General features: G+C 49.4%; 2 protein-coding genes across 2 annotated transcripts in view; one reads left to right on the top strand and one right to left on the bottom strand.

Moving 5' to 3' along the window:
• The window catches only part of LOC126519167 (multidrug resistance-associated protein 1-like), a 255,175-nt gene that overhangs the window by 51,350 nt on the left and 189,952 nt on the right, over positions 1 to 13,873 (top strand). The window lies entirely within an intron of this gene.
• On the bottom strand, positions 9,607 to 13,571 carry LOC126519278 (uncharacterized). The gene is made up of 4 exons (XM_072284664.1): positions 13,472 to 13,571; positions 13,311 to 13,385; positions 12,052 to 12,515; positions 9,607 to 9,621 (listed from the first exon to the last, which is right to left on the bottom strand). Exons 3-4 carry the CDS (start codon positions 12,493 to 12,495, stop codon positions 9,607 to 9,609), a joined length of 459 nt encoding a protein of 152 aa, XP_072140765.1. The 5' UTR covers positions 12,496 to 12,515; positions 13,311 to 13,385; positions 13,472 to 13,571.

Here is a 13,873-nt window from a genome sequence, read left to right as displayed (position 1 = left end):
ACCCATGATAGTGTCACGTGGTGGTGACGTAGAAGAACACAGTAGCAATACTGTGAACGAGAAAACTAACTGTTATTGGGCGAACTTGTGCCCACAAAATAGGCTACACTTATAGCACAAGGAAAGCGGCGAACACAGTCGGCGATCGTCGGAAATCTGATCAGCGGGTCAAGCGCGTCCGCTTTTATACAGCAGTCGTCGAATGTTCCAGACTAATCGCTGGGACCCGCGCGTATTCCACAATGTTCTACGCCATTCGCGTCAGGCGATGAAATCAGATAACATAAGGTACGGCGACAACAGACAGCCGGGTAGAAGCATCGATAACTTTCCAGAAACATCGGATACATGTAGGCGCGTCCGTCGCTGTGCGATTACAGTTGTTAAGCGGTGAAACGTGGTCGCCCGATAAAGATAAGTACACGTGTCAATACCCCCCTCTTAAAAAGCATCGACCCGATGCTGCAAACAAACGAAGTTAATAAACAAAAGCATTCGTAGCAAAGAAAAGAACAAAAAGGACGAAGTTCGTCAGCGTCCGTAAAAGGGTTTAAGGCGCACCACGTGGACCACTTCAGATCGTGCGCGGCGCCGCTGTGAATGCGAAATACCGTCTGGCACGACCTCATAGTCCAGAGCGCCAATACGTCGGATGACCTTGTAGGGTCCGAAATAGCGTCGGAGTAGCTTCTCACTGAGTCCTCGTCGGCGTATCGGGGTCCAGACCCAAACACGGTCGCCAGGCTGGTACTCGACGAAGCGTCGTCGGAGGTTGTAGTGTCGGCTGTCGGTCCTCTGCTGGCTCTTGATTCGCAGGCGGGCGAGCTGTCGGGCTTCTTCGGCGCGCTGGAGATAGCTAGCGACGTCAACATTCTCTTCGTCAGTTACGTGCGGCAGCATGGCGTCAAGCGTCGTCGTCGGGTTCCTGCCGTAGACCAGCTTGAACGGCGTGATCTGTGTTGTTTCTTGCACCGCCGTGTTGTACGCAAAGGTTACGTACGGCAGGACCGCGTCCCACGTCTTGTGTTCGACGTCGACGTACATTGCTAGCATGTCGGCGAGGGTCTTGTTCAGGCGCTCCGTGAGACCATTCGTCTGCGGATGGTAGGCAGTTGTCCTCCTGTGGCTTGTCTGGCTGTACTGCAGAATGGCTTGGGTGAGCTCTGCTGTAAAAGCCGTTCCTCTGTCGGTGATGAGGACTTCTGGGGCACCATGTCGCAGCAGGATGTTTTCGACGAAAAATTTCGCCACTTCGGCTGCGCTGCCTTTTGGTAGAGCTTTAGTTTCAGCAAAGCGGGTGAGATAGTCCGTCGCCACGACGATCCACTTATTCCCGGATGTTGACATCGGAAACGGCCCCAACAAATCCATCCCAATCTGCTGGAATGGTCGGCGAGGAGGTTCGATCGGCTGTAGTAATCCTGCTGGTCTTGTCGGTGGTGTCTTGCGTCGTTGACAATCTCGGCAAGTCTTGACGTAACGGGCGACGTCGGCGGTCAGACGCGGCCAGTAATACCTTTCCTGTATTCTCGACAGCGTCCGGGAGAATCCGAGGTGCCCAGCGGTTGGATCGTCGTGTAGGGCGTGCAGTATCTCTGGACGCAGCGCTGACAGTACAACAAGAAGGTAGCTGGCGCGGACTGGTGAGAAGTTCTTCTTCACGAGTAGGTTGTTTTGAAGCGTGAACGAAGATAATCCACGCTTAAATGCCCTAGGGACAACGTCGGTGTGCCCTTCCAAATACTCGACGAGGCCTTTTAGCTCCGGGTCCACTCGTTGTTGTTCGGCGAAGTCTTCCGCGCTTATTATGCCAAGGAAGGCGTCGTCATCCTCGTCATCTTGCGGCGGTGGGTCAATGGGGGCGCGTGATAGGCAATCGGCATCTGAGTGCTTTCTTCCGGACTTGTATGTTACAGTGATGTCGTATTCTTGTAGTCTGAGGCTCCACCGCGCCAGCCGTCCCGAAGGGTCCTTTAAGTTAGCTAGCCAACACAACGCGTGATGGTCGCTGACCACTTTGAATGGCCTACCATAGAGGTAAGGGCGAAATTTCGCCGTAGCCCAAACGATGGCGAGGCATTCCTTTTCGGTTGTAGAATAATTGCCTTCCGCTTTTGACAACGACCGGCTAGCGTAAGCTATCACGTGTTCATGTCCATCTTTTCTCTGGACTAGGACGGCACCGAGGCCTAGGCTACTGGCGTCAGTGTGTATTTCGGTATCGGCGTGCTCGTCGAAGTGCGCAAGTACGGGCGGCGACTGCATGAGTCGTTTGAGTTCTTGAAATGCGTCGGCCTGCGGCGTTTCCCACTTGAACTCGACCTCACATTTAGTTAGCTTTGTCAGCGGCTCAGCGATGCGTGAAAAGTCCTTGACAAAGCGCCTCTAGTAGGCACACATGCCAAGGAATCTGCGCACTGCCTTCTTGTCGGTTGGCTGCGGGAACTTTGCGATGGCAGCTGTCTTCTGTGGGTCGGGGCGTACTCCTGATTTGCTGATCACGTGGCCTAGGAACAAAAGTTCATCGTAAGCGAAACGGCACTTTTCCGGCTTCAGAGTGAGCCCTGATGACTTGATGGCTTCTAACACTGTCGCAAGCCGCCTAAGGTGATCGTCGAAATTTCCGGCGAAGACAACGACGTCATCCAGGTAAACAAGGCACGTCTGCCATTTCAGTCCGGCTAACACCGTGTCCATGACGCGCTGAAACGTTGCAGGCGCCGAGCACAGTCCGAATGGCATGACCTTGAACTCGTAGAGGCCGTCTGGCGTGATGAAGGCAGTCTTTTCGCGATCTCTCTCGTCGACTTCTATTTGCCAGTAGCCAGACTTGAGGTCCATCGACGAGAAGTATTTAGCGTTGCAGAGCCGATCCAATGCGTCGTCTATCCGTGGAAGGGGGTACACATCCTTCTTCGTGATCTTGTTCAGTCGACGATAATCGACGCAGAAGCGTAGGGTTCCGTCCTTTTTCTTTACCAGGACTACAGGAGAGGCCCACGGGCTTTTCGACGGCTGGATGATGTCGTCGCGCAGCATTTCGTCGACTTGTTGCCTAATAGCTTCACGTTCTCGCGTCGAAACTCGGTAAGGGCTCTGGCGTAGTGGTCGAGCGCACTCTTCGGTTATTATGCGATGCTTTGCGACTGGTGTTTGTCGAATCCTCGATGACCTCGAAAAGCAGTCTTTGTATCGTCGAAGCAGAGTTCTGAGCTGTTGCTGCTTAATCACGGGGAGACTTGGATTTATGTCGAAGTCTGGCTCGGGAACTACGGTCGTCGGGGTAGATGCAACAGAATCCGAGAGGACAAAGGCATCGCTGGTTTTCTGAATTTCCTCGATGTATGCGATCGTCGTGCCCTTGTTTATGTGCTTGAACTCCTGGCTGAAGTTTGTCAGCAACACTTTCGTGTTTCCTCCGTGCAGTCGAGTGATCCCTCTTGCGACGCAAATTTCACGGTCGAACAGCAAACGTTGGTCGCCTTCGATGACGCCTTCTACGTCAGCGGGTGTTTCAGTGCCGACGGAAATAATAATGCTGGAGCGCGGCGGGATGCTCACTTGATCTTCGAGCACACTCAAGGCGTGGTGACTACGAGGGCTCTCCGGCGGTGTCGCTTTATCTTCCGACAGCGTTATAGACTTCGACTGCAGGTCGATGATTGCGCCGTGTTGGTCCAGGAAGTCCATACCGAGAATGACGTCTCGTGAACACTGTTGGAGGATAACGAAGGTGGCAGGGTAAGTCCGGTTATGAATGGTTATTCTTGCCGTGCATATTCCAGTCGGCGTGATGAGGTGTCCTCCAGCGGTCCGAATTTGAGGGCCTTCCCATGCGGTCTTAACCTTCTTCAGCTGGGCGGCGATGTGTCCACTCATTACGGAGTAATCGGCCCCTGTGTCCACTAAGGCGGTAACTGCGTGGCCGTCGAGAAGCACGTCGAGGTCGGTGGTTCTTTGTCTGGCGTTGCAGTTAGGTCTTGGCGTCGGATCACGGCTGCGTCGCGTTGAACTGAAGCTGGAACGTCGTGTCGTCACGTAGTCTTTTGTCGGTGTAGTCTTGGCTTTCTGACTTCGTCGGGACGGCGGCGTGTCATTATTATGTCGTGGAGATGGTCTCTTCGGCGTCTCCGTCGGCGTCGGAGGATCTTCGTAAGTTCGACGAACAGCAACCGCACCTCCATCGGTTGCTGCTTTTAGTTTTCCGGATATGGGCTCGCAGACCGGCCCCGGGCTGGGCCAGTGTATGGTCGGCGCTGCGGCGACAGGTAACGGCCTGGTGACGGCGAACGGGATGGTCGTCGAGGGCTCCACTGAGTGGCGGCGAGGTAGTCGGCGATATCGCGAGGTCGTTCGCCAATCTGTGGTCGCGGCGCGTTCACGGCGAACCCTCGGAGTCCCATCTCCCGGTATGGGCATCGGCGGTAGATGTGCCCGGCTTCTCCGCAGTGATAGCAAAGCGGGCGATGGTCAGGGGCGCGCCAAACGTCAGTCTTCCTTGGAATGCCGCGTGGGGTGACGGGTTGGCGTGCTGGCGGCGGGGTTGGTGGTGGACGACGGAACTGTGTCGTCACTGGGCCCTGCCGTGGGCGCGGAGGGGGAACGTGACGGCGGGCTACAGCGGCGTATGTCATCGCTTGCGGCTGAGGCTGCGGCGATTCAGGGGCTACTCCGAGTTGTTGTTGGAGCTCCTCACGTACAGCGTCGGCAATCGAAGCCACTTGAGGCTGCGGTGACGGGAACAGCTTTTGTAGTTCCTCCCGCACTACCGCTCGGATAGTCTCGCGCAGGTCATCGGTGGCCAGTGACTGAATTCCTGTGTAGTTAATAGAGTTCGTGCGGCGGTTGAATTGCCGGTTCCGGATTTCGAGTGTCTTCTCGATGCTGGTGGCCTCGTGAAGAAACTCTTCTACGGTCTTCGGTGGACTTCGTATCATTGCGCCGAAAAGTTCTTCCTTCACGCCACGCATGAGAAGGCGGACTTTCTTCTCTTCGGGCATATCCGGGTCGGCGTGGCGGAACAGGCGGTTCATTTCTTCCGTGAATATGGCGACGTTCTCGTTAGGTAGCTGCACTCGGGCGTCCATCATAGCTTCGGCCCTTTCCTTGCGCACGACGCTTGTAAAGGTGCGCAGGAAGCCGGTACGGAACAGGTCCCATGTTGTCAATGCCGACTCCCTGTTCTCGAACCAAGTTCTGGCGGCGTCTTCTAGGGCGAAGTATACATGCCGCAATTTGTCGTCGGAGTCCCAGTTGTTGAAAGTCGCGATTCGCTCGTACGTCTCCAGCCAGGATTCCGGGTCTTCAGTTGCTGCTCCATGGAAGGTCGGTGGGTCCCGAGGTTGTTGCAGGACAACGGGGGTCACTGGGGCAGCCATTGGGGTTGTCTTGGCCACGATCTTCTTGGTCTTCTCAGGTAGAAGTCCGTGTTCCGGGGGCAGCTGTTGTAGACGACGGCTTACTCGATGGTCCGTGACTACGTTGGTGCTCTCTTTACGGTCCGGGCTTGGATCGCGGTTTGTCGGGGGCGTCCGGTACATGGACCAAAAGCACCTCCACCAGATGTCACGTGGTGGTGACGTAGAAGAACACAGTAGCAATACTGTGAACGAGAAAACTAACTTTTATTGGGCGAACTTGTGCCCACAAAATAGGCTACACTTATAGCACAAGGAAAGCGGCGAACACAGTCGGCGATCGTCGGAAATCTGATCAGCGGGTCAAGCGCGTCCGCTTTTATACAGCAGTCGTCGAATGTTCCAGACTAATCGCTGGGACCCGCGCGTATTCCACAATGTTCTACGCCATTCGCGTCAGGCGATGGAATCAGATAACATAAGGTACGGCGACAACAGACAGCCGGGTAGAAGCATCGATAACTTTCCAGAAACATCGGATACATGTAGGCGCGTCCGTCGCTGTGCGATTACAGTTGTTAAGCGGTGAAACGTGGTCGCCCGATAAAGATAAGTACACGTGTCAATAGTATAGAAATGCGACATGCTAACTTCCTGATTATGATCACGGCGAGAAGAAATGAAAGGTGCTGGCCTGATGCAAAGAGTGTGTAAAAAGGTGTGATAATAGATTTTGTGAAAAAGAAAAATGCGTGAGTGTTTTCGGCGGTCGTATACGAAAGGCAGGTTTAATAAACATTTTATGTATGTTACGCTTGCTGTCCGATTGGAGTTATTTAAAATGAAACGGGCTGAGCGGTTTTGTATTGCTTGCAGAGCATGTATTAGTGTTGAATGCCAGGGATCCCATAATGATGAAGCATACTCAAGTTGCAAGCGAGCGTAAGTGGTATACAGTAATTGTTTTAATGACGATGGTGCATGAGAAAAATTTCGGCGCAGGTACCCTAAAGTGCGGTTAGCTTTGGACACTATAATATCAATATGTGATTTCCAAGACAAATTGTTAGTTTTGGTCACTCTTAAATAGCGATACGAGGTCACACATTCCAGTGAGGTATTAGTGAGAGAATAATTAGGAGAACTAGAGTTAGTTCGAGAAACCCTCATAGTTTTGCACTTCTTAATAAATTGCATATTCCACGTGCTGCACCAATCAGTTATTTTATTTAGGTCAGTTTGCAGAGCTGTTACATCACAGTCATTGGAAATGTTGCGGTATATCACACAATCGTCTGCAAATAAAGATATCTTTCATGAAATATTAGTACGTAAGTCATTAATGCATATTAGAAACCAAAGTGGGCCCAGGACAGATCTTTGAGGGACGCCTGAGCCGACAGGGGCTAAAGAGGAATTAGATTTATTAGCACAAACAAACTGAACGCGCGATGTAAGAAACCTACAGATCCAATGGACCATTTCGGAAAGTTACGCGCGCCCCCTACGCGACCGCCGCAAAGCACGCTGGGAATTGTGAGCGATCTTGGCGGGCAGGATCCGGCGCAGGAGCGGTGCGACATGGACGTCGCGCAACAGCAGGTAAAAAGAAACTTTCTTTTTGAGTGCTAGTAATACTTTTGTTGCATGTTTGCGCAGCGCAAGTGATCTTTACATTGCCGTACAACTTTCTTGTGGTTATGCAGCCGACGCTACGAGCGCGAAGCGAGTATTTTCGCACGTGAAGCGCGCACATGTGCCAGTGTCTCGCGCTCGGAGCTTGCGTTGCATAGCAACACCTTAGTCAGCGTTTTATAGCTATGCTACTGAAAGCACGAGCGCGATCCTACGGCTGGCAGGCGTGTTTTGCTGGTGAGCACGCGCTAACAGTGCATTTATTTACTAGTCGCCCGTCGCAAACCTTCGAAGTTTGTGCGGCTGTTCCGGCGGCAGGCGTAGTACGTAGCGTACAGTACATTCGTGTTTGTTGCAACAGTGTGACACCCTCTTGTGAAAATGTATGCGCTGTATTTCAGCAAAATACCTCGTTATCGAGCACTGCCCATTCAGTCTTTTGGTTACAGCGTGCTATTTAATCTACGGACAAGTCTGAAACAAGTATATCGTCGAAAGGAACGGACAGCGCACACGTTCAATAATGTACATCTCGCAAGAAGTAAGTAGCTGAGTTGGCGCTTAGCTTGTGCCAGCGCATTTTCTTGCCTATAGTGTTGTTTGAATAGCACGCAGCAAGTACGAAGCAGAACCAACAAGCTCTTGTATTAGCACTGTTACATTCTGTGTATATATCTGAGCATAGCATTGCGGTACAGATAGCAGTTGCTGTTTGTTTGACAGCTCGTACTATCTCGGTCGCGGTGTACATTACTTACTACCGTGGAGTGCAGATAGACGCACCCAAATTATGAACGTGCCTCGGTGTCTACAAGTAACGCGAATGCGGTCTAAAAAAACTGCGGCGGATGTTTTGGCTAACCTGAAAAGTATTGAACGCGCCAGTACCTTGTACTAGGGCGGCCTCAGAGTTTTAAGTTAGCTAGTGGCTTACGGAGCCCGTCCTTGTGCAACATTCTCCACGACCGCGCGTAGTGAACGAAATGCGTTCAGCGTTGCTTTTCAAGCATGCTTGCCACAAGTGACCAAGACACAATGAATGAATACTCTTTTATTTCAAGATCGCATTGATGATCCCATGATCAGCTGTGTATGCTTCCATGCTCTGTTTATATGTGGAGTGCCGAAGAAAACATTTTGACGCTTGCTTATACCCATGTTGCAGGTACCACTACGAGCCATTCAAAATGCACTTCCTCTTCAAGCAAGGTTGCCGAAAGGACCATGGACAAAGCAGTTGAAAGACGTGCCGGATGGTTTCTCGGAGCAAGAAATCTTGGCACATCAGAATGCACATGGTGCTCAGAAGCATACTGTAAGCGGATACAGGATGTTTAAAGCAGATAAGGTTCACAATGTTCTTATTTGCAAGGCTGACAGTTCCACTTTTCTTAAAGCAACCGTGGAGGCATCGTTCTCTTTGGCAAAATTATATAACACTGGTGTTGTGCTCTCCTCAAAGGGAACTGTGGTTGAAGGAACCTGCAACTGCCGGGCTGGAGCTGCAGGTGTTTGTAAACATGTAGTTGCCTTACTATGGTTTGTACTAGACCTGAAGCGCTCTGGGGCAGCCTACGTGCGAGACACACAGTCGTGTGCAGACAAACCCAGAGCATGGGGTACTGGGGCTAAGAAGGCCAACATGCACTCACGCGAGTTCTCACAACTACGTTTTGTGAAACATATGCCAATGAAAGCTGGCAGGCATCTGACTCATGAAACCACAGTTTCTCTGACAGTGACAGAAGACCATATTAAGAGAATGTATCAGACACAGAAAAATATTCCAAACGCCATGCTATGCAAGACGCTGGAGGACAACCACTTTCTGCCCGTACCAGTGAAAAGAGCACTTCACGAGGATGCTCTTAGCCAGATGCCAATCAGGTTACCGGTGCAAGCCCTGTGGGTTGAGCATGTGCCAGCTGGGTATAAGTTCGGCTCCTGTGAGCTTACTTTAGAAGACTCATGGGCCCTTGAGCAAGCGACTAGGATGCAGAGCGGCTCTACAACATGGAGCTTCGAGAGATGCAAGCGCCTGACTGCTTCACACTTCGGAGATGTGGTGTCACGGAAGAAGCCAGCTGACGAGAAGTTTTTCAAGAGGCTGTTTGCGTCTAGCCAGATGCAGACCAAATACATGGCTGATGGTTTAAGGAATGAAGCTGCAGCCGTGCAGCGTTACATAGAGAAGAGAGAGGTCCCAGTTAGGATTTACTGTTGTGGGTTGTGCGTCAACCCTGGTGTCCCTGTTCTTGGTGCAACGCCAGACCGTGTTGTAGAGGAGGGAGGAGATTTTGGTCTCCTTGAAGTTAAGACCCTCTCAGCTGCCAAGGAACGGGGTGATGAATTAGAAAATGCTGTGAATACGGCATCCTACCTGAAGAATGGAGTTCTTAAACCGACCCACAAGTACTTTTACCAGGTCCAGGGGCAAATGGCTTTGACTGGACTCTCCTGGTGTGACTTTGTGGTTGATAATGGCACAAACTGCACTCTTCAAAGGATCACTTTTGACAGCTCGCTTTGGATTTCCCAAATGCTGCCACGGCTTCTGGAATGTTTCAAGAACTACCAAGAGCACTGTGCTTGTGTGTGAATTTCAACGACTTATTTAAGTCACATTGGTCTGCAGGACAAAGATGCTCGGACTCATAACATGTTTTGGCATGTGTTCATACTTGCAAATATTTGGTTTTTAAATATGTTGTATTGCATTAGTCTCCATGAAGAAATGAAGAAAAGGTTTTTCTGTGTAATATCGTTATGGCCATGCGTATGTGTTGCCACCACCTATTTAAATGTGTGTGCAACTAATCGGTGTGTAAAAAGTAAATGTCAAGCACAACACGTCTTGCCGCCTTGTCATTGAACACATACATAATGCACTCTTAGACCCAGGAATCTGGGCAGCTACATACTTCAACATTTCCTATACTTGATGATGATAGTGACTTCGCATTGGTCTCTGTAAGGAAACCGCATTGAAAGTTGCAAGCAAAATCTTTGCGAAGTAACAAATGTGTTCTCCGTAGTGTAGGTACTCTTGCACTCGGTACGACTTGTAACATACGTGGAGTGAACCAACGAAGGTTTGTGCTTTACAGTAAATCAATGTGCCGTCATAGAGAGTGCCCAAGGCGCACATTCAGCATACTTCATCTCTGCTCTGAGGGGCTAATGCACAAGTTTCGAGCAGCACTGGGCTCACACTGCTTTGAAGACCAAGCTCGAACCTGCCGCATCTCGAGTATTGCATACTGATACTGAGTGCGATAGCAGTTATTTATATAAGTTCTTCCTCAAGGATTCCATGCAGGACATTACATGAGAGTTTGTAATAAAGGTCTCAAATTTCATTGCCATGAAATACTCGCACACATATACATTTTTTTTACATATAAAGTACACAAACATACAATACATATATATATCACAATTTTTTGAAAAATGAGCACGTCACTAACACATGTAAAAATGACAAAGTGAAATTCACTTTACAGATTTCACTCCAAAAAGTTAGGAAAGAAAAACTGTGGTAGAAAAGACAATGGCTGCAAACACCAACTTTCCATCTTGTCTGTGTAGCTCAGCAATGAGACTGGTGATTTGGTTTTCAGTCATGACTCAGATATAGTACTGCCACATTCTATGCTACAATCATTTGCACAACACCGACACAGAAATAAGGCATTGCAGCGCTATGTAGCCTGTACAGTGATTTCAGGCTTACTTCAGCGGAGCAAGAAATGCTGCTCTAGTCTGCTGTACATGAAGTAGTGTACTTTAACGCAAGTTCAATGCCTTGCACTGCAGCAGGGATTCTCAAGCTGCGTTTTGTGGAACTCTTGGGTTTCTTGGAACACTTCCTAGAATCGCCAAGCACCTATATTCGTGTGTGTCTTCATCCGCCTTAGCCAGTTATTTTGGGACTAATGCTCTAGCTGCTTACTGCTATCTCACTATACAGCCAGTCATAACTGAATTTAAGTATTTGTTCAAGTGCTGTGCAGCTTGCGTACCCCTTTTACATATGCCGGCCAACACCTTTTCAAGTCTCGGTCGCAGCGGTCGAATTTCGATGGAGGCAAAATTCTAACGGCCCGTGTACTGTGCGATGTCAGTGCACGTTAAAGAACCCCAGGTGGTCGAAATCTCCGGGGCACCTCACTACGGCGTCCCTCATAGCGTAAGTCGCTTTGGGACGTTAAAACCCCATAAAGCAAATATTTTCAATACAGGCTCTGTGACCGAAGCTGGCCAAAACAGAAATGAAACATGTTAGGAGCCGACTCCATTTTAGCCAAATAAGGTTGGTCTTTCTTCAACTGAAAAGGCTAAAAAGTTTGAGCACCCCTGCATTACAGTAGATTATGCACAACGTACAAGACATTAAAAACACCACCATCGCTCATCGGTTTAGAATGGGCTCATGCATGAAATTATTGAGATAGCAACAAATTTTCCATATCTTGTCCAGCTTCTCTGCCATAACATTAGGAAAAACAGCACGGAGTATTCTAAAGTTTTTAACTTCCCTGATGACACGCTCAACATGGATTCGCAAACTGGCTATCTGCCGTGTTGCTAACTCCTCTGCCAGTGACAACTGCGAGCGGCCATTCAACATAGGTGGCATGTTTAATTCAACTCCAAGCTGACGGAGGTCATCTTCAATGAGGAATCCTCTATCCGCCATTACACTGTCCCCTTCCTCGAGCAACTCATACAGGCCACTGTGTCTTGTGATTTCTCAATCAAAAAGTCTTCCAGGAGCAAGATTAGACACGAAAGAAACGAAGCCGTTCGGAGTGATGCCAATGAGCCCTTTTACGGTGTTGTGTCCTTTATACGCGCTGAAAGTGTCGCTTTGTGTATTGTAGTCAGACGGGTTCTCGATAAAAATTTCTGTGCAGTCCAGTACAATGCGTGTAGATGGGTACAGTTCTTTAAAATTGTCTGGCATGAACAGGTCCACTGTATTACGGGATGGCCACATTGGTATCTGGGTTAGCATTTCAAACAAAAAATTAACCCAAAATGTGTACATAGCACTCACACTCGACACAGACACTTTCAGGCGATATGCCAAATCCTGTTCCAGTAACCCAACCCTGAGCCTGCAAAGCACTGCAATGAGCTGTTCTTTCATTGTCAGTGCTGGTGGCCTGCCAGCACCCGTTTTCAGTGCCTCGTACATGCCTTCAACATGTTCCACAAACGCATCAAATCTTTTGAAGGAGTTAAACCCCGTATAAAACACGAGTCGTTTCTCATCTGAAACAAAATCGTGAACTTTGGAGACAGGATCTTTTAGTTTCAGTTTCTCTTTGAGCGCCTCAACTTTCACATCGTGCAACTGAGCCTTCAGATCCTCAACCTCTTTCTGGAGCACAGCTTTGTCTTTGCGGAGCAAGCTATTTTCATGCTCGAGTTTTCCACAGACTTCGAGAAGGTAGTTGACTTTTCTTAGCGTGGCAGCAGATGCGTCTGGAGGCCCCATGGAGTACGAGTGGTCGGCACCTAAAAAAAATGAACTGCTTATTGATTTGCGAACGGTTAGGCCCTGCTTTAATGCAGATTTGAGGGTTTGATATAGTCACTTCAGCCCACAATGTGTGTTCTGAACCTTTGCTCTCGGCTTACATTGATATACAGACAACAAAGAACAAGGATGCCAAAGCCATAGAGCCCAACTCTCTTTCACTCCACTGATCCACCTGTGCAAGCAGCTTACGAACCAGCAAGCCCAGATTAATGCTATCCAGTTATACTCGTAAACCTCATGAGCTGTCTGTGCCCCTCCTGAGCATGCAGTTCGACGACATTGCAGCTTGTGCTACCAGTGTATATTTCCGCCAAATTTGCACTACATTTGGATAGCCTGACTTTTTAGTCATTTTTCCAAACGGGGGTAAAGGGAATAATATCGAGGTGAAAGAAATTAAATGGGTAAGTTTCACAATGGAAGTTTCACTGGTGGAAGAGGTACCACGTTTATCAGAAAACTCGCTGAAGTAATAACACATGGACGGTACAAATCACTGATGACATTTATGTCACACAACACATGAGGTTCTGCCACTCTTAACATGCAAACTTCCCATGGCTAGCTGCAAAAGCTTGCGAAAAACTGGCTTCGCGGGAAAAAAGTTTCGTCCGTTTTCACTGGATAAGGAAGTCGCTCGCTATTAATATACCAGTTGCCACAGCACCCGTGGACCCCGTCATCCGTGGGCGCGATAGGGGTCCGTTAAATGCAAAAAATAAGTTTTCATAGTGGAATGCAGAAAGCGAGAATTTTGAATTCTCACTAACCTTCCGTTTCCGTGCGAGGCGAAGCCGGTGCACCGAAGGTCAGCTGGGTGGGCTCCTGGGAAACAACGTCGCTTGCTGCGTATAATACACTTTCGTGAAAATGCGTACACACAAAGCCGAAGCCTCAGAAAAAAAGATGGCACAGTTAAAGCGTCTCTTACGTTGATCGCATTGGGGCACGTCAACTACGCAGCCGATATCCAACTCGTTCAGAAGGAGCACCGGGCTGGCAGAGGCAGTTTGGGAGCTCGTCTTCTTGCGTTTCGCGACTGGAAAAGATTTGGAAGTTAGGATAACATGCAATAACCGTCTGAATATATATACTTACCGGTATTAAAGAAAGGAGATAGTTGATTGATGACTTTATGGGGGAAAATAGTTGGCATCCGGTCCAGGTAACCACGGCGTCCACTTGCGTTGAAGTGAGCTCCGCATATCCGGTGGTGCTTAGAAGGCTGCCACAAAGAGAAGCGACCAGCACTTCCTTGGCGGTTGATTCTTCTCACCCACTTCTTTTTTTCTTTTTCATTTGCAGGGAACGCGTGAAATGAAACGTTCTTGTC

The sequence above is a fragment of the Dermacentor andersoni genome, chromosome 10 (genome assembly GCF_023375885.2).
Source record: "Dermacentor andersoni chromosome 10, qqDerAnde1_hic_scaffold, whole genome shotgun sequence".
Taxonomy (NCBI): Eukaryota; Metazoa; Arthropoda; class Arachnida; order Ixodida; family Ixodidae; genus Dermacentor; species Dermacentor andersoni.
Note: the sequence above shows the minus strand (reverse complement) of the source record. Positions and strands in the feature narration are given on the sequence as shown.

Coding starts and splice junctions, on each gene's coding strand:
- LOC126519278 (XM_072284664.1), bottom strand. CDS start 12,495: ATGGGGCCTCCAGACGCATCTGCTGCCACGCTAAGAAAAGTCAACTAC.